The sequence below is a fragment of the Sarcophilus harrisii genome, chromosome 1, assembly GCF_902635505.1.
Source record: "Sarcophilus harrisii chromosome 1, mSarHar1.11, whole genome shotgun sequence".
Lineage (NCBI taxonomy): Eukaryota > Metazoa > Chordata > Mammalia > Dasyuromorphia > Dasyuridae > Sarcophilus > Sarcophilus harrisii.
The window spans coordinates 222,509,993-222,531,867 of record NC_045426.1 but is presented as its reverse complement, the minus strand read 5'-3'; the positions used below and the strand labels follow the sequence as shown (position 1 = coordinate 222,531,867).

The following is a 21,875-nucleotide window of genomic DNA, read 5'->3' as shown; positions in this document are numbered from 1 at the left end:
ATATATGAGTTGTAGTTTAAAGAAAGAGATTAAAAGCAGTGTACTATGATTAATTACTTTTTAAAAACTTGTTTTAGAAATTTAAAATACCAGGCAGCCTGTAATTTCTGGGTGGTCTTTGTAAACTGAGTTACTATCACAATAGCTCAAAGTAATTTTTAGGAACAACCAAACAAAGAAGAAATAAAAAATATTTTCCTCCTCCAAAATACCAAAATGATTAGTGAATAGATTTTCTTTATTTTGACTATTTTTAAATTTTAAATTTAGGGTAAGAAACAAGTTTCCATTTTAATCCCTTAATATTCAGTAATTATTTACTCTCCAAATGATTCCTTTTTCAAATTTAAATATACCTTATACTAGCTAGTTTTTTTTTTTCTGAAAAACTCACTCAATACCACATTGCTTACTTTACTGCTGTCTAAAGCAACTGATAGAGTAATAGAGGCTAATAGCCTAGCCTGGCCTGGCAATCCCTGTAATCCCTAAAAGCTGAAATAGCCAGTTAACTTAAACTAATGGTTTGTTGGGTATGGTACTATTCTTCTGAGTTATGAAGTGAGGAACCAATAAGAACACTAATGATATTAGAGATATTATTATAAAAATACCCTTTTGCTGTACTAATGTTAGCACATAAGATTAGAAAGGGAAAAAAAATGAAGATCTTTTATTGTCATGAAATACATTATTAGGGTTATGAGGAAATGACAATGTGGAACACAAAAAAATTAATCTTGCTAAATAAAAGTGAATTTGAATAAGGTCATCTGGTAGACATTCATTTTAGGCCCTTTTTGTAATTTTTGTCATATCACCATTTCTGTTAATTGCAAAAGGGGTTTATTATGTGCACAGAAAGAATAAAAATGAACATTTTTTCTTTAGTAGAAGTCATTTAAATGATTATCTCAAAATGTTATAAAGATGAGACTGTTCAATTTCCCACATATTCTGGCCATTTCACTCACCTCCAAAATAATAGATGTCTCCTGAATAAATCTGCATTGGCAGCACAAAATGCAGAACTGAAGTCACATCATTATCTATCATTATACTCAGGTGATTTCTTTTAGCAGATAAGGAAATTGAATGCCATTGCCCATTATTTAATTCAACTCCTAGGAGGAAAATGAAATCAGTTACAAAGAAATGTTTATAAACTATGAATCACAATAAGTCCCTTCAAAACAATGTGATTCCCTTCACTCAGTACCTCAGATAAGTACAGCTTTAACATTCAGAGAAAGGAGTGGGTGGATAGGATTCAGATTGAAAGAGAAACTGAGCCAAGTGGGAAATCATAGCATTCTCTGAGTAAATAGGAAACATTACTTTCTTCCATTTGTCAGGCCTCAGTAGAGAAGGAGAAAACAAACAAACTCTCTGAACAAACCCAAACAATTCTGGATAGCCGTAATAGTATACTTGTCTAGGAGATAAAAAAATTTACTATCAGAATTTCTAAAGAATGCCCTTTTAAAAGGAAGGAAAAAAAATTGTCAATCTAACATACAATATTAGGATATAATAAAATCCCAGGGTTTAGTAAATACAATGTTTATTCTTAAACTGGTATAGTCATTTATTATAAAAATGTTAGAAAATTAGAGTTTTCCCCAAAAGTTGAACTTTTCAGTTATCCTCTGTCACTGTTTTTATTTTAGCGATCCATTGGCACCATTAAAACCAAAGTGAATAAATTTGAATTCAATTTATTTCAATTCAGCAAAAAGATAATTTTGTGTCTACTATATGCAAGGTTCTATACTAGGTGCTGAGGCTCCTAAATAAACAAATGAACTAACAATCATAAAGCAAGAAAAAAATGAATGATTGAATGAGCATCTCTATCTTCAAGGAGTTTACAATCTACTGGGAAATATAGCATGTACAAAACATAAAAGGTGGGGTAAGAAAATGAAGGGCCACCAGGTGGCACAGTTCCTAGCCTGAATTCAGGAAGAATTCAGCTAATCCAGCCTCAGAAATATATTCGTTGCATGATCCTAGGGAAGTCACTTAACTCTCTTTGCCAAAGTTTCTTTATTTGCAAAATGAACTGGAGAAATAAATGGCAAACTAATATATCTTTGACAAGAAAACTCCAAATGGGATCAAAAACAACTGGGCATGACTGAACAACCACAATAGCAGAGTGATGAGACGTGCCTCCGCAGGAGTCCTCAAACTTTTTAAATAGGGGGCCAAAGTTCACTGTCCCTTAGACTGATGGAGGGCTAGACAATAGAAAAAACAAAAACTTCCTTTTGTGGGCCTTTAAATAAAGAAACTTCATAGCCCTGGGTGAGGGGGATAATACTCCTCAGCTGCCATATCTGGACAGCGGGACGTAGTTTGAGGACCCCTGTGAGATGGTTCAGTGGTTAATGGGCTGGACCTAGTATCAGAAAGACCTGAGTTCAAATTTGGTCTCAGATACTTAAACAATTTTTGTGACTCAAGGCAAATCACTTAACCCCTGTTTATTTTAATCAACTGAAGAAAATGACAAACCATTCTAGCATCTTTACCAAGAAAATCCTATGGACATTATTGAAATGCTGTAGTCTATAGAGTCACAAGGAGTCAGACACAACTGAACAACAAAAAAAAAAATAGAATGATAAGTGCAATTTACAAAGAATGTGACCTATGTTTTGATCACATTCTAGCCTAGTTCAGAGCAATTGATTGTAGATCAAGCACTATGTCAAAGGTTGCCAAAGTGAATTGTATGATTAACTCCTACTTTTACTTTTCAAAAACAATGTCCCTCATGGCACAGGAAACACATCATCTTTTTATACAAATACAAAGGATTCTCAGTTCTATGTAGCCCACTTAAGCTTCTTTGATGATGGTGGAAGATTGGTGAAAAGGAGAGCAAAGGATACCAAAAATCACAAAGATTTTATAATGTCAATAACTTTTGTTTATTGGTGCTTTAAATGTGAACTCTCTCCCCAGTGAACATCAAATGAAAATAAAAGTCAAAAAGATAAAACAAATTAATCTTTTCTCTATAAACAAAGCAGAGGAAGGAAGGAAGGAAAGGAAGGAAGGAAGGAAGGAAGGAAGGAAGGAAGGAAGGAAGGAAGGAAGGAAGGAAGGAAGGAAGGAAGGAAGGAAGGAAGGAAGGAAGGAAGGAAGGAAGGAAGGAAGGAAGGAGGGAGGGAAAGGAAAAGAAAGGAAAAAAAGAAAGAAAAACATATATATGCACACACACACATTTTTTTTTTTCATCTAATCTTCACAACTATCCTATATGATATCCCTATTTCACAGCTGAGGTTATTTTGGTTTGACTTTGTTCTTGAAGAGGACCATGACATCAGGAAGGTGATGCCATGACTTGCAAGTGAATTGAATTAAATGATAAGGACCCTGAAAAGTAACCCAGCCTCAAAGATCAGGATGACTGGAGATGGCCCTTGAAGTTGTGGACATTTTTTTCATTTCTCAGTTTGACTGAAGCAATACCAATTCAGTGATTAAGACTTACTAAAAAATGAGGCAATAAATAGGTCCTTATTTGCAATCCAGGGGACTAAAGCTGACAAGTTAAGTTGCCTAGTATCACACATCTAGCAGGTGTTAGTTAATTGAATTCAGGTTGTTCTGATTCTATAAAAATATAAAATAAGCATACAAACCAAACATTTACTAATAATAAATCTTAATTTCATCATATTCAGTTGAGGTCAGGAAATTAAGATTTATTATTCATAATTCAGTTATACAACCTCATCTGAGGTCATGACTCACAGTTTAAGAAACTTTACTCTAAATCTTCTTGTTTCTGGATAGGGTTATATTGATTGCATTGAGCCCCAGAACAGAGTAAAGCCTCCTAAAACAAATCTATAACCACTCTAGAGTTTAGTCTGCACATCCACATAAGAAAGACTAATAGAATGAATATCTCTTGCTAAAATAATGACTTTCATTTGGTAAATAACCAATTGAGCTTATGCATCAATATGTATATCTGGGACATATGGTAAAATGACTTTGGCCTAGTCAATACAAAATATTTGCTGAATTATTATATCAAATCATTTTCTTAAATATTTTCTTACCAGAGTTAAAAATGAGTGAACAATCAGTATAATATGACTCAAAGATCAAATTTCAGAAGAGTAGAAGAGATACCCCAATAGAAATAAAATATTAAAAACCCTCTGATCCAATCTTTAACTTTCATTTCATTAACATGAAAAGCCAAGCATTTTTATTATATGCTATCCTCCAACTCTACCTTTCAATAAGACTACAATATTTATAATTCACTTATGTTTTTAAAACCCTTTGATGTTGTAGATATGTTCAATACAAAATAAACCTCAATCTGGAATTCTGAAACTTGCATTAACAAAAGATAAAAAAGAAAATTTCGAAGGTCTAACATTGTTTTGATTTGTGAGAAGTATAGAAGAAGAGATGCAAATTAACACAGAGAAAATTTCAATGAGCTATTTCAATAACCTGTGATTTTGTCAGTGTGGGAGTTCTAGCTACTCACAGAGATCATGATGTTTCTATAATTTAGTCTTTGTAAGCTACCAGATTCTTTGAGAAGTCAAGACTTGCCCATGGTCACAGAGCTAATAAGTGTCAAGAATAGGAATTCAACCCATTTCTTCCTATCCTGGAGTATTATATATTCACCAGGATGCCATAATTCCTTTTTTAAAGTTACTTCCATCAAAGAATTTTCTAATAAAAGAAGAGTTAATTCCATAATAACTACTAAAAATACATTATGCAATTTCTTCTTTTTAATTTTTTTAAAAAATAGGATAGTTTAGTTTTCTCTGAAGAGAAGAAAAGGCTTCAAAAGTATTTCAATGTCTGCTTCCAGGTCAGTGATTTGGTTAAAAGGTATTTTTGCAGTAAAATCCTTTCTGAATCTATTTCTATGTTTGTCTCTGTCTCTCCTTCCTCCTCTTCTTTCTCTCTTCTTTTCTTCCCTTGTTCTCTGTCTGTTTCTCTCAGTCTCTTAGTCTCTGTCTCTCTCTCTTTCTGTCTCTCTTGTTCTCTTTTTCTCTTCCTGCATTTTTTATTCAGATTTTTCAATTGATATGGGTAGCTATAAGCTAGACCATGAATGCTGATAAATTTTTTACACTATAAATTGCCAGGAAAAAAAAAATGTCAGTGTTGTAATACTAGCTAAATTAAGTGGAAGTTACTGTCGCAACCATCCTGCTATGGAATAGGTCATAAGAGTTGCATGTATGTCTATGTGTACATGTGGGTGTGCATGTCTGCCCAGTAAAAAAACTACACATTATTCAAAGGACATTAGAATATGCTTCCCTGAACATAATAAAAGGCAAATTGTGACCTCGAACAAGAGTAAAAAACATTATGAAAGTCACATATGATTAGTACAGATTCTAAACAGAAAAATTAAAAAATGAAGGAACAAGTAAAATATTGATAAACCTAAGATATTGTGGGGGTCAAAAGGAGAGAAAAGAAGATGAATTGAAAAAGAAGCTCCTAGTGTACTGGGTAGATTCTCTGTGAAGAATTCTTAGGAAAATATCAAAAAGAATAGTGCAAAATGAAAAGACAAGGAAGATTTATAGCCTGCATTGATTACTGGGAAGTATGCAGAATCCACATTTGTGAAATGATAGATCAATCAAAGTACTGTGTTCAATGTAAAAGTCTACAGGAAGAAAAACTAGCTTTGTGCAATGAGTTTATCAATATGAATCAGTAAAACTTCTGTAGCTCAAGCTTCTTTGAGAAGAGTCATTTCTACGCTTTGAGAAGAGACACACACACACACACACAGGCAAAACTCCAGTAGCTGAAAACAATTAATATCTATTGTTAATTATATACAATTATTTTATAAAACCTACTTATAAAACTCTCTATCAGGACCACATGGATGATAATACTCCAAATGAACTTACATGAACCTTAAATTGGCAGTCAATGAATGAGTCATTCAAAAATATCTGTAATCACAATTGTCTCTAAGTTCCTTCCTTAATGCATATGATAATCCATCTATTATGCCCGTAATGTGATTTTCATGCATGCTTTACACAAGCATCCAATATACTGATATTGTTATGATGATCATGGCAATTTTAATGTCATAAATGGAATCCCTTATTCTTGCCACATGATTGGCCATCTTTTCTTTCTATTACACAATTCCTTCATATGTTATAGTCTTTAATTTACTTCTAAGTGATACACATTTTAAAAAAAGTTCTTCAAAGCTAGTTGTATAATTTTTTCCATCTTTGATCAATAGCATATGGCAAGGAGGAAAATGATAAGAGTAATCCAAGACTCAGACTTAGCATGAAGTGATCAGCAAAATGATTAGAGAGAAACTCAAGAGGAGGACAGAATTAAATTGGTTCAACAATGGTTCAAGATTGAGAAACAAAGGAGAGAGTGGCTAGTGCAGAGACAATAGTCTAAGAAAGAATTATGGGATAAAGGGATTAGAGGTCACATTGCAGATGTAGAATATAACCTGGCAAGGGAAGGCAGAGGGAAAAGAAAAAAAAAAACCAAAAACCAGTAGATTATTGTCAAATAGGGAGATTTTGGAATTCTTATGCATAAGGTGGTACATTTATGTGTGATGGTAAAATCAAGAGGATAGTCATTTTTGTGTGATTGAGGTGGGGTAGAGGTTAACACATATATATTTAAATGTAAACCACTGACACTTTTCATCTACTTGATATCTTCTGTGTGGATGAGCATGCCAAATTACTTTGAATGATTAGAAACTTCTTTGAAGAAGTTCTCCATTGTTTTAGGGCTCATTATAATCAGCACAATGCCATATGTATATAAACAATCTAAAAAATATTAGCATCCACAGAGATTCTCTTTTTGACGTGAACTCTATGATCTATCTCTTCCAACAAAATAGCAAAAAACCTTTGGTAAGCATATATTTCCCTGTTTTACATCTCACCAGATTTATGGACAGAAAGTCATTGAATAAGTTTATTTCTAATACTATAAATCACAAGGAATCTTCAATAATTTTGGTGAACTTATGGGATCCAGCCAAATAACACACCATCCTATCAAATAATTTTTTTTGCATAATAAACAATCAATAAAAAAAAAAACTTATATTTTCTACATGTTTCAGTCTATTTTCAAGTGGTATGAAGCCCATTGCTGAGTATTGCTTGAATATTGTATTTTATTAAAACTCTACCTGAGAAGACCTTTGATTTATGCATAGCTTGATCTCATAAAAGTGTTTGTTTGGATGAATAAATTAGCATATATTTCAGCAATTGCTAATGTTCTTTTAGTCTTCTTTTGTCAATATTAAGGTCCAATTTTTTTTCTTTTTCCATGAATTTGGAATCTACTTCAAATACCTTTTACATTATTCTTTTGTGATACTTCCAGCACAGATCTTAATATATATTTGGTTTATTTTGGCTTCTTTTCTCATCTTTGTTCTCTTTGATGTCATTTCTCTCTCTTCTATAAACTAATCTGAGACTGCAAAAGTGTGGTACTATAACTGTACCTTGATGAAGAAAATAGTTTATAAAATTATTTCTGAAAACCTTTTTTTATTTTAATTTTTCTTGTTTGTAATTCTCTAATCTTTTTTCACTATTGAATGTCCTTGGGATGACTTTGTTGATAATATTGCCAACATTTCTTAAAACAGATTTTTGTCTTCCATTTCTTCTCTTTGCTTTTTGACACTATACTGCTCATACCTATCCATGATTGTTCTTTGTAAAATTTTATGAATAAGTTCATATTCTAATTTGATATTGCCTTTGGCAGCTATCTCTGACAAGTAAGTCAGATGTTTGCTGATTAAACTCCTTTCTATACTCTTTTGGTCTCCTTGATTTTGCACTTAATTTACAATGATTAAACTTCAGGATAGAATTATTATAGTCAGTGTTGATGTCATTTATTTTTCTTTTTCAATTTTAATTTTTTTATTTTTAATTACTTGTTTAAAATTTCAAGGTTAAGCTATGTCAATAGTAAGCCATGTGTATTTTTTCCTTATTCCTATTTTTAAAAAATATCTTGATGAGTTGATGTTCTGACTATACATAGATAGCTGACTCAAGGAAAACTCCCACATAAATAACAAGTCTATTCCTGCCTGCTAATTCCATAAAAGAAGAAGAAGAAGAAAGTGAGTGATTTATGATGAGAAAACAAAAGAAAAAAAACAAAAAAGCATAACTATTATTCAGGGCTAATTCTACTAAAAGGTAAACTATACAGTAAACTATATGATTTTATTTGACAGTATCAAAGGATCAGTCTCATATACAACATCTCCACTAACCAGATAAGGTTCTAGAAAATTCCTTTTATGAGTCACTCATTTGAAGCAAGGCATCTGGTATCCAGGGAAACCTAGCATCATAGGGGCAATATCTTAACCTTTTTCCCCAAGCAAGTTAAGCTATTGCTTTCCCTGAGTTATTTAAAGCATCTTGGAGACTTGACTAATTCAGGAAATTAAAGGCTCAGGCTGTTGGCATCACTTCCTGTCCCCATGAGGACCAAAAAAATCTATGAGGTGCTCCAGGCATCTTCTTTGATGTTTCAGGTGTCATAAACAATAGGCAATTCAATCAATGGAGTTTACACAGATAAATCTACTTTGAAGTATCCACCATACATATCTTTTTTCCTCCTTTGACTAAATAGATCTCCTTTATTTATGCTATATGCTTATATATGCTAAATTACCTAAAAGCATCTTATTCTTTTTCAATATCAAACATAAACTATCAGAGGACTGACTGGCCTGAGTTAAGGTCAGTCCATAGATATTGGTATAATATGGAAGTTTTGGAATAGAATAATCTCATTGAAATGAGGAGAAACAGAAAAGACCTTCATACTACTTACTTAAGAGTGTTTTTAGATAGGAAATGTAGCTATGGGGCACCATGAGATGTCCCCTTAAACCTTGGGAGATTAGAGAGTAAAATGTGGCCACTTATTAATACAAATTTTAAGGAATTGAAAGACATTTTCCCCTCATGAGAAAAGGAGAAATTTAGAAAAATAAGAGTAAGACTTTGGCCTTACTGAGTTGGATATCTTTGAATTGAAAATGGTAATAATTAAACAATTGTCTCAGGAGAAACTTAAAGAATACTCTTTCCTAATTCACAGGAATCTGGAAAGGGAAAGAACTTTTGGATTTGAATGAATTATTGGTAATAATCAATGCAATTGAACAAGCACTCTTCAATCCTTTAAATTGCATATGTCAAAAAGGTAACCATCTGAGAGGAAGCATGAGCAACCTCAATAATGATAAGGAAATTCTCAGACATATTTTCTAACAACTATGCTGAAGGAACTACTTTACTTTTTTCTTTTCTTTAATTTTTATGATTTTATTGAGCGTTTGAAAGGGCATTCTGAACTCTTGCCATATGGACTTTTTTTTAATGATTCTTTGGAGCAAGCTAGTAGGGGAAACACTTGAAAGGTCAATGCTTTATTCTCCTGAGGAGACATTTTTGGAATTGGGGACATAGGTAACTATACAAATCATATCCCAGTTAATGTGATAAGGACAGGCAAGATTGATAAATCATTTTTAAAACTTTCCACTCTCTCCACAGATTTATTAAATTTCCAATAAAGGGTCCCTGTATTCTTCAACATTGGCTAAAATAGTTACTGCTTATAAATGGCAAACAGAGTATATTACTGGCCTTGGTAGTCTCTAAATTTGCTTTTGTTGATGATTTTTTTTTTATTTGTCTGTTGGTTTGTTTTTCCAGAGCATAGGTGGCTAATCTGAACTAAGCATTCCTGTTCTGGCAGAAACTTAGGTGAATTTGAGACATCAGGTCTCCTTTATCCTTTCGTCTTGATCAACTCTCAGCAAGGAGATTTAGCTGCAAGGAGAGCATGATCACTTAGAATCCTACGAGGTTCTAAGAGCTATTTCATGTGTCAGTTCTTTACCTTATGGTTATGGTAGACAGACCAGAGACAGGGCTTCTCTGGCCTTTAGATTACTGGCCCCAGTATGAGAAGGTAGAGCCAGGTCTTAACAAGGGTAACACACCAACAATTCCCCAACTCTTGCAGAACATAGGAAGGAAGCAGCAGGGGAATTCCACAATAATACTCTGCACTGAGGGTGAGGGAGGAAAGGAAGAGGCAAAATCAGGTCTTGGCAGGGAATGTTACATGATATTCACTCCAAAGTAGGGAAGCAACGTTCACCCCCTCAACATCAGAGTGGCAAATGTGGTACAGTCGAGTCTGGGCCAAGGCAGATATATGAAACTCCATAAATAGGAGTTCGGTAACTTCCAGGCCATATTCCAGCATAAGGCAGCAGAATTTCAGTAGACAATTGTCATGTTCTAAGATAGAGAGGTAGGAGTTGACACTGGAAGAATGGGAAGCAGGCAAAGACAATGTATCCACCAAAAACAACCTGTGAGCAGCAGGTCCAGACCCACATCTGAATGGCAGGGGTCATAAGTCTCAGCAGAAGTAGATCAGGGTTCCTTAGTGGAAGCTGACAATAGAGCTGGGCCTAGCCCATTCCCAAAATAGGGAATGCATCCCAAAGAAAGTAAAAACTTAATGGCAGAAAAGTGTGCACTGACAAGTTTAGTGGCAAAAGCCAGATCAACTATAAGCATAAAATTGTTTCCTATAATGTAGAACTGAATAGACATTTCATATTACTGGCGGTACAATACCAAGTGACCAATGTAATTTTCTAAGAAAGATTTCAACAACAAAATATTAAATTATTATTAGGAAGCAGCTTATTTTTCAGCAACAGGAACATGAAAATATCTATCCAGTCCCCACAGAAGAAGAAAGAAGTTTTTCAGGACTCTCTTAATGAAATAAGTATTTTGTATCTCTCCTGTCATAAGACTCCCTGGAAAACATTTCTCCCTGACTTGTGATAAGGCTCAGTGACCATGCAGAATGTCTCATCCCTTTTGCTATTTTTGGTGCTGAGAAAACCAATGGGAAAATAATAATATGATATCACCCACCACATGGACGTCATCATTTAAACCTAGGACTCATCTGTTCCTAGGATTCTTCTATATTTAGTCATTCATTTGAGAAGCCATTACATTATTAGATTTGGTTTTGCTACGGTTCTGTTTCTGTTTTGTTTTTATTTTTCTTTTCTTTAGTGCTGCCTCTATGAATCTTCTTGAATACCAGAGGTCAAAGTTGACCAATATAGTTCCTAAAGCAATTTAAATGACAATATTTCCTCTTGAAGGGTAGTTTCAAACTAGAACAGAAACATCTCTTTCTATCTACAAATTAAACATTTTCTCTATTATGCTATGTTTTTATTTATTTTGTTAAACATTTCCCAGTTACATGTAGCTCAGGCCACAATTGGGAGTTTTAGAGTTATGGGTTTTAAACCTTTACTCTAGAACATCTCATGGACCTTTCCACCAAGAGGTGAAGCATAACGTGAAATAATAAGATTTATCCTTCCTTTGTGAAAATTAAGTTAATTTTAATTAAAATGTAGTGAAACAAAACTTGAAACTTAATTAGCTTAAAGGATGTAAGATTCAGGCTATTGATGTCACTTCCTGATCTTATGAGTACAAAAAATCCAGAAAGAACTACATATGTTCTCTTTATTGTTTGGCTGATAGAAAATAACGAGTACCCAAAGTAAGGAAATTTAGAAGAAATATGTGTCCTCAGTGGATATCATTCATAAATACATTCTTCTGCTACAGGTAATTCTTTTGCTAACTTTCAAATGACCTTTAAATGTCTTGTTCCTTTTGAATATCAAATATAAATGACCAAGGAACTGGCCTGAGTAAAGATCACATCAGAACACCTAGTTAAAATAAACTCTTTATCACATTAAAATCAGATAACTTGACACAGCAACATTTAGTGAAAAAAGGAGGAAGAATTCAACTCATACTAAGGTATGAAGATATTTTATATTGTATACTATATAATCCTGAAATGTGACTAAAGCAATAAATATTACAAATTTTTGATATTGATTTTATATACATTTTTAAACTATTGATGTCACCTGATTTTTGATAGTTTTGAAATCTGTAAAGGTGGACAAAGTTAGAGAGAATGGAATTCCATGGAATTGGAATGAAATTTATTGCATTTAAAAATTTGATATATTATTTCAAGAATTATTTAGAATTGCATTTCACAAAGCTACACTTTTCATTAGGAAATTTAGATTAGATGGTTTATAGATTTATTGAAATTACAACAATTCAAGTTCAGCACTCAACACATTTCAACTTTTGATTCCTTGAGTTTTAAAAAGTATGGATTTTAAATGAATAATAAATTGCTAATTTCTGTCTCTATTATTTAAAAAAAGAAAAGAAAAATAAGCTCTCCTTCATCTTTAAAAATATTTTGCTTATTATGGATAAGCACCTCATTTTTTTTTTTCAAAAAATATAATGGCAATGAATTCCATTCACTGGTCAGAAGTATCATTCTCTGGTCAAAATCATATTCTGATTCTCTGATTTAATTACCAAATATTGTACATGTGAAACCTAGGTCAAAAGTGTTTGTCTATTGGGTAATAAACCTGTCTAATCATACATAATTTAATTAGTCAGTTTCTTATTGTGGAATTTACTTTCTCCAGTGACTCTAAAAGCAACATATCAAAAGCTCATTGTGGTTTTATTCGGAAATATCCTTCTTAGAGAGGAAACAGAAGTTTATCCTCTTAATTATAGTTACTTTCTGTATTTATATAGACATATTCAATGAATTATTTTCAATCCTTTATATCATCTATGAATATAAATACATTAAATCATATGGTGTCAGTGATAATTTCTGCATTTAAACATGATTATTATGACTTTAAAATCATTGGGGGTGTTTTGTACATTCTTATACTTTTCAGTTAATCTGTCAAAAATATATGCCAATAAACTGTTTAGAAATGACTACCTTCGCAGAGCCTGTTAGACTGACATTGCACAGAAGCAATTTCATTAACATGTTTATAATTGGGCTGTGATTGAAACTGCTATTGAAGAAGTCAAATACATCACAATAAGCTGTACATCAATGACATACTTTCTATGAAATTAACATTTTCAAATGATGGTCTCAGGAAACCTATTAATAATTAAAATGAAACTGCTTTGATTTATTCCTTTTCCAGACACACTTTTGCAAATTTTTCACAGCATTAACATGCCATAAGTAGATATTACATAGTAGTTATCATTAAACTTTAATGCAATATTCATAGTTTTAAATTTGAACTTTTAACTTTCAGTCATCTATAAAGGAGAAACATTGAAATAAGGAAAGCGTCAAAGTTTTAAATTCTTATCTTTTCTTTGTATTATTGCTCATTTTTTTGTCTTTTTTAAATCCAGAAATTTTACCATTTTGTGTAAAAGGCCATTACAATATTTACTTAACAAGTAGCAGGGTTGTGACCTTTAAATCACATTATAAATATAAATTTAAAATTAAAATAATCAATAACGTTTTAGTGACCTTTACTCTACTATCTTTATTACTTGGATGTCATTCAAAATATGCAAAATCCTTGTAACACCCTCATTTATGAAAAGTAATGTATTTCAAGAACTGGGGACCTAAAAGTACACACTCACTCAATAAATTGACCAAAATTGAACATCAATGCCAGACTGTATCATTGACTTAAGAAATTATCTGAAAATCAAAAGTGAAAGCACATAAAATCAATGTATTTCTCCTGTTCTCCTCTGTTCTACCCATATATACATCTATTCAGAAGCATTTAACATCTAGAAGGATGAAAGCTGGAAGGTATCACTGAGAGGGACTACTTCATTTTTCTCTTTGTATTCTCAATGGCAAGAAAATTACAGTGCTTGGCAATACATATTTGTTGAACGTTTTAACTGAACTATTTATTAAATGCTTAACTATTTATTAAATGCTTAATGTGTGCTGGGCATATTGACTTTTAGTCCAGACTTAAGTTTTAGTCCCATGCACATAAAAAAGTTATCTCTGTTATTTTCTCACCTTCAATGTGAATATAATGAATTCTGAAATTCAGAACTAGGAAGGATAATTATTAGAACAGTTGGAATACTGCCTTTTAGGTCCTTTCTAAGCCTGAATCCATGGTTCCATGATATATTCTCAAAGATCTTATTAAGAAAATTCCAGAGGATCACAATGGCAAATATTCAATTATAAAATGATAATTATTTTGCGTGTTTTATTAATACAAAGATTATTTCATTGATGAAGTCATAAACTGGCTAATCCAATGATTATTTATTAAGTTCATATTATAATCAAGAAAACTGGGTAGGCCTTTTTGGAGATACAAAAGCAAGATTATAAGTAAAAGCCAAATAATCCGGCACAAAAATATTTAAAATATATTTATTACCTGCTGTTATGTCACTTTGTTGTTTTCCTAATTTGAAGAGATTCAGTTTAATTTTTCCATCATGAAGATAGAGGAGGAGACCTCCAGAATACTGATGAAAGTTACTGGATAGCAGAAGTCCCATTTTATTCCAAGTGCGAAATTGAAAACTCACAGATATTTCATCCTGCCCAGAGGAACCATGTAGTGCTAGGTAGCTGCCAGAGCCCAAAAAAGTTACTGGAACGGTTTGTGGTTGTGAACAAGAAAATGACACATTTCCCTAAGAACAAAATAAAGGAATATAGTAGTCAGATTCCACAATGGCATTTTTGTCCTAGTGATACATTTTTAATATAAATATTTAATTGAGGTTTTTAAAAATGTCATCATTTCTCAATGGATTTCGTCCTCCTCAACTTGCTATACCTCCCTTAATAGTGACAAAAATAAATTATATAGCTAAACAAACAAATTGACTCATTGTCCATATCTGACCATATATTACTAGCTTTGCAAATATTCATAGAGTTCTTTCTTGTGGGCACTAATTGTACATGATTCCTGACATGAATCTTAAAAATTATAGTAACATACTATCCTTACCATCCTAACCTGTCCTAATTATTCTAGACAGTTATTTTCCCATTTTCCATATGAAGTCCTGATTTTCTTATTTTCAGCTCTTAGTTAAGACTATTACACTCTATTTCCCAAGTTAAGTAAACTACAATGTTTATATACATAATAACATATATCCCATACACATACATGCATATTTATATAAATATACATTCCTATACATATATATGTATATAGTAATATAAAATATCTACAAAATAAATATTGAGCTTATAAAAGTATAAAACTATGTGTGTATATATATTATATGTACATGCATATGTATACATACACTATATATATATGAAAGTGCTTGTATCTATATTACATGTATATATTAGTACACATATGTGCATTTGCATAATAGATATTTAGCTCAAGATTTATTTAAAGTATGCCTTTTGATCCATGACAGAATACTCCTTACATCTTCATTAAATGGCTTTCTAAAGTTTAATGTGTAAATCTTATCTTGTCAAACCAATTTTAATTGAACCAGGATAATTCTTTATTAAGAAGAAATCATGACCATGTTTCCCCATTCTTAAACAAACAAAAGTCCTTACTTGATCCTATCAAAGGATTATCAATAGTACAAATTATATTGAAATGAAGACTTATTTTTTTCCACCATTCATGTTTACTGTCTTCTTGAAGTTTATGCACAGATACCCCTAATGTTTATATTCTCTTTCTATGTTTCTGTGTCTGTCCCTCTCTGTACCTCCCCCACCCCATATCTCTCTTGTCTAGCTTCCTTCAAGACTTACTTCACTCAATAGGAGGCTTTTATAAGTTTGTCTCCCCTTTCATCTCTCCCATCCTAGTTGCTAGTGCTCTTATTCCTTTTATTTTTAAATTTATCCCCATTATATGTTAAAACCTTTTTTAACATTTGTTTTATTTTTTTTCAAGTTTTGAGTTCCAAATTCTATCCTTCACTCCATTCTCTTATCCCTTCTTAAGAAAATATATCACTATCAGTTCTGTATGGAATCCTTATTTACAAGTTGTCTTCCCCATTAGAACAAAGGCAAAAAATAATCCCTTAAGGAGATCATTATTATATAAGTTAAAAAGATTTTGTACAAACAAAATGAATGCAGACAAGATTAGAAGGGAAGCAATAAATTGGAGAAAATGTTTACCTTTAAGAGTTCTGATAAAGGCCTCATTTCTAAAATATAGAGAGAATTGACTCAAATTTATAAAAATTCAAGCCATTCTTCAATTAATCAATGGTCAAAGGATATGACCATGCAGTTTGCAGATGAAGAAATTAAAAATATTTGTAATCATATGAAAAGGTACTCTAAATCACTATTGATCAGAGAAATGCAAATTAAGACAACTCTGAGATACCACTATACACCTCTCAGATTGGCTAAGATGACAGGAAAAGATCATGATGGATGTTGGAGGGGATGTGGGAAAACTGGGACATTGATACATTATATCAATTGGAACTGTGAATGGATCCATCTATTCTGGAGAGCAATTGGGAATTATGTTCAAAAAGTTATCTAACTGTGCATACCCTTTGATCCAGCAGTATTTCTTTTGGGTCTGTATCCCAAAGAGATTTTAAAGGAGGGAAAAGGACCCACATATGCAAAAAATGTTTGTGGCAGCCCTTTTTGTAGTGGCAAAAAACTGGAAACTGAGCGGATGCCCATCAATTGGAAAATGGCTGAATAAGTTATGGTATATGAATGTTATGGAACATTATTGTTCTATAAGAAAAAATCAGGAGCATGATTTCAGAGAGGCCTGGAGAGACTTACATGAATTGATGCTAAGTGAAATGAGCAGGACCAGTAGATCATTATACATGGCAACATCAATATTATAGGATGATCAATTCTGATGAATATGACTCTTTCCAACAATGAGATGATGGATGCCATTTCCAATGATCCTATGATGAAGAGAGCCATCTACATCCAGAGAGAGGACTGTGGGAATTGAGTGTGGATCATAGCATAGCATTTTCACTCTTTGTTGCTGTTCATTTGCATTTTGCTTTCTTACTCATTTTCTTTCCTTTTTGATTTGATTTTTTTTGTGCAGCAATAAAATTGTATAAATATGTGTGCACATATTGGATTTAACATATATTTTAATATGTGTAACAAATATTGGATTGCTTGCCATCTAGGGAAGGGGGTGGGAGGTAGGAGGAGAAAATCTGAAACACAAGGCTATAAAAATATCAATGTTGAAAAATTATCCGTGCATATATTTTGAAAAATATATATATATATATAAAGACATTTGGAATTATTTCCAAAGAACTATTAAACTGTCTATAGTCTTTGAACCAGAAATAACATTACAATATAATGTTGGAGGAAAGGCACTGGAAAAAAAAAGGAAAATTCAGTAAAAATCCCAAAATGTTGGGGTTTCAGAACAGTGTCACAAAATATCTGAAAAGAATTTCTAAGCTCCAAATCAAGGGACAAAGTGTATTATCATTGTAATGCCAATTTAAGCAGGCTAAATTCCTAAAGAGGAAGACAGGGGTCAAAGAGTGAGGAAATAGGGGTTGAGCCAATATTTTTATAGGAAAAAGTGAGAGAAATCAAGTGTTTCATGTTACTAATGCTAATTTTATGACTTAGAGGTAGAGCTGAGGAGTGATTAGGTTCTTATTTTGTGTACAAGTACCCTATCCATAGGTTGCTGATCAAAGCTCATGAGGTGGGGAAATGAGAGAGGTGATGTTGGAACCTTCCACAAGTGTAATTTTAGGACTGAAATGTCACTAGGTCCAAAATTACAATTTTGTAATGAAGTTGCATTAACTTTAGCACTTCATTATTGATGTTTATCAGCCCCTAATATTTCATTCTCACTGGCTAGGAGGCTGTTATCTGATAACCAAACATCTTTTGGACTCAGCATCCTGACAGTACAAGGTAAACTAAGGCAAGATGGCCTAAAGTAAAAACACATTATTCCTAAAACAAGATAGCCGAAGGCCAGGTAGCCTCAGGGTTATACCAAGAGCTATACCATACCAGTAGGATCTTTTAAACAGGATATGCCTGTATACACACATAGACATTAACAGACTTTTTATTTGGCTCAGAAACTGCAATCCTTACAGTATATTGTATTAAAAAGTAAGTTATATTTTGAAATTAGGTCTGTGTTTTTATTTTTTACAGCTTTTTATTTTCAAAACATATGCATAATTTTCAAAATTTACTTCTGCAAAAATCTCCTGTGTTCCAAATCCCCCCAAGACAGCAAGCAATCCAGTGTATGTGAAACATGTGCAATCACTCTCTATCTCTGTCTCTGTATCTCTGTCTCTGCCTCTGTCTCTCTCTGTCTCTGTCTCTCTTTCTCTCTCTCTCTCTTTATATATATATATATAGATAGATATATAGATATATACATACATATCTATGTATGTATGTATATATCTATATATCATGCTGCCCACAAAATCAGATCAAAAAGAAAAAAATGAAAGCAAACAACAACAAAAAAAATGAAAATACTATGTTGTAATTCATACTCAGTCCCCATAGTTCTCTAGATGCAGATGGCTCTCTCCATCACAAAATCATTGGAGCTGGCCTGAATCAGCTCTCTGTTGAAAAGAGCCACATCAATATTCTTTATATTTTCAAAATGAGGCCTTTATCAGAAGTCTTGGTTGTAAAAAATTTTTTCCCAATTTACTCTTTTCCTTCTAATCTTGTCTGCACTGGTTTTGTTTGTACCAAAACTTTTTAATTTAATATAATCAAAATTATCCATGCCATGTTACAGAATCTACTCTAGTTCTTCTTTGGGCACAAATTCCTTTCTTCTCCACAGATCTGAGAGGTACAGTATTCTTTCTTCTTCTAATTTGCTTATTGTATCACTTTTTGTCTAAATCATGAACCCATTTCAACCTCATCTTGATATAAGGTGTTAGGTGAGGGACAATGCCTAGTGTTTGCATACTAATTTCCAATCTTCCCAGCAATTTTTGTCAAGTACTGAGTTCTTATTCCAAAAGCTGGGGTCTTTGGGTTTATCAATATTAAATTGATATAGTCATTGACTAATGTGTGTTGTGAAACTAACCTATTTCATTTCACTGATTGAGTACTCTGTTTCTTAGCCAGTACCAAATGGTTTTCAGTCTGGTGCAGGTAAGGCCTGTGTTTATATTTTCTAGCTTTCTTCCTTTCTAGTCATGTGACTATGGATATCATTTTTTTTATCTTTGTGAGATTCAGTCTCCTCATCAGTAAAATGGAAATAATATTTTTGTTACCTCATGGGATAATTTTTGGCAATTGAAAGCATAAATTTTGGCAAAATATACATAAATGTATATTATTTTAAATAAAGCTTCATTCATTTGTATTTAAAACCAAGAGACAATAATATTAAATTTTAAAGATTTTGTACAAACAAAACTAATGCAGACAAGATTAGAAGAGAAACAGAAAATTGGTATTTTTTTTTACATCCAAGAATTCTGACAAAGGCTTCATTTCTAAAATATATATTTTACCCAAATTTATAAGAATACAAGCTATTCCCCCATTGATAGTCAAAGGATATGAATAGACAATTTTCAGATGAAGAAATTAAAACCATTTCTAATCATATGAAAAAAATGCTCTAAATGACTATTGATCAGAGAAATATAAACTAAGATAATTTTGAGGTACCACTACATACCTCTCAGATTGGCTAAAATGACAGAAAATGATAATGAGAACCCTTAGAGAGGATGTGGGAAAACTGGGGCACTATTACACTGTTGGTGGAGTTGTGAACTGATTCGCTCTGGAAAGCAACACGAAACTATGCCTAAAGGGTATCTAACTGTACATATTCTTTAACCCAGCAATGTCTTTACTGAGTCTGCATCTGAGAAAGATTAAAAAAGTGAAAAGGACCCACATGTGCAAAAATTTTTGTAGCAGCACTTTTTGTAGGGAACTGGAAACTGAGTGGATGCTGATCAGTTGGGGAATGGTTGAATAAGTTATGATAATTTAATATAGTGGAATATTGTTTTTCTATAAGAATAAATCAACAGAATGATTTCAGAAAGACTTGGAGAGATTTACATGAATTGATGCTAAGTGAAGTGAGTAGAATCAAGAGAACATTGTACACGGCCACAAAAAGATTATATCATGATTAGCTGTGATATACTTGATTCTTTTCAACAATGAGATTATTTAGGGCAATTCCAATAGATTTGAAAGAACCATCTACATACAGAGTGAGGGTTATAGGGACTGAATATGGATCACAACATACTACTTTCATCTTTTTTGCTATTGTTGTTTGCTTGCTTGTTTGTTTTTTTCTAATTTTCTTTTCTCCTTTTTGACCTGATTTTTCTTGTGCAACAAGACAAATGTGGAAATATATGTGTTTAACCTAAATTGGATTACTTGCTATCTAGATGAGGAGGGAAGAGAGGATAGAGGGAGAAAAGTTTGGGACACAAGGTTTTGCAAAGGTGAATGTTGAAAACCATCTTTGCATGTATTTTGAAAAATAAAAAGCTATTATTTTAAAAAAAAGAGACAAAGTGTAACATTTCCAATATGGGAATCTAAATGATTGAGCATAAAGAAGAATCATATAGTCTTTAAACCAAGGGAATAACACATAGAGTGAGGGTTGTTTCAGGCAGTGACATACAGGAAGGGGATATTGTTGCTTTTGTTTAGTTATTTAATTGTATCTGATTCTTTGTGACACTATTTGGATACATAAGAGTAAATGAAAAAGCAGAAGTTACAAAAATAAAAGTGCAAAGATACAATAGCTAAATATAAGTCAAGGAAATATGCTTGTAGTCCTAATGAGTTTAGGGCTCCTCCTGTTTGTCTCTTTTTTTACCGGCTGGAGCAAACAATATGGATGAAGGACCTTTTAGAACTGAGAAAGCAAAATACCTCCAATAATAATCTTTTTAATATGTCACTGGGTTTGTCAAGTACCACATAGTCAGCACAAAGGTAGGTTTGAAAAAAGTATTTTTTCTAAATGTGAGTAATCAGGGTCTACTGGTCAACTATAACACTAGTTTATCTGAACCTTTAATACTAACTGCATCAGAATCTAGAACTTTCCCTAATCACTACCATAAGGTCTGCCCTCTCCTTAGTGCTGGGTGTAGACCTGTTCCTAGCCTACTACAGAGGGAAAGATTTCTAACTGAGATTTTGACAAGACTCCCTTTTCCCCTCCAATGAAAGTAAATTGCTATAATTATAAAGAGGTCAGTTACTATTCTTTATTTTCCATAGTATTTTACTCTTCCAAATACATGCAAAGATAGTTTTCAACATTCACATTTGCAAAACCTTATTTCAAAATTTTTCTCCCTCCTTTCTCCCTTCCCCCTCTCCAAGCCAGCAAGCAATGCAATATAGGTTAAACACGTGCAATTCTTCTAAACATATTTCCATATCTGTTCTGGTCAGTCATTATTCTAACAGCTGGGGAAACAAACAAACAAAAAAATACTATGTATAAGCAAGAAACATCCAGGATAAATTGAGAAAGGAGTGATTGAGAAGGCATTAAAATTTAAAAAGGACTAGGAGAGATGTGATACAAAAGCTACAGCAGCAAGGAGGGAGATCGATCATTTCAGGGATGGGAGAGAGATGTGAACACAAGTCAACATAGGGAAATACAGTAGTCTATGAGAGGAAAAATAAGGAGGCCAGTGTCACTAGATAGCAAAATTTGTGCAGTGTAGTAAGATCTCAGAAGATTTGAGAAATTCAAAAGTTTTAAAGGTCTTTAAAAGTCAGAGAATTTTAGATTTGATCTTGGAAACAATAGAAAG

General features: G+C 32.6%; 1 protein-coding gene across 3 annotated transcripts in view; it reads right to left on the bottom strand.

The window, feature by feature from the left end:
* Positions 1–21,875, bottom strand: part of LOC100916704 (contactin-associated protein-like 4) — a 604,589-nt gene that overhangs the window by 170,566 nt on the left and 412,148 nt on the right. For all 3 annotated transcript variants that reach the window (XM_031937658.1, XM_012542655.2, XM_031937666.1), the window contains 2 exons: positions 14,441–14,702; positions 975–1,124 (listed from right to left, as the gene is read on the bottom strand). In XM_031937658.1, coding sequence (XP_031793518.1) covers positions 975–1,124; positions 14,441–14,702 — 412 coding nt within the window. The remainder of the gene's footprint in view (positions 1–974; positions 1,125–14,440; positions 14,703–21,875) is intronic.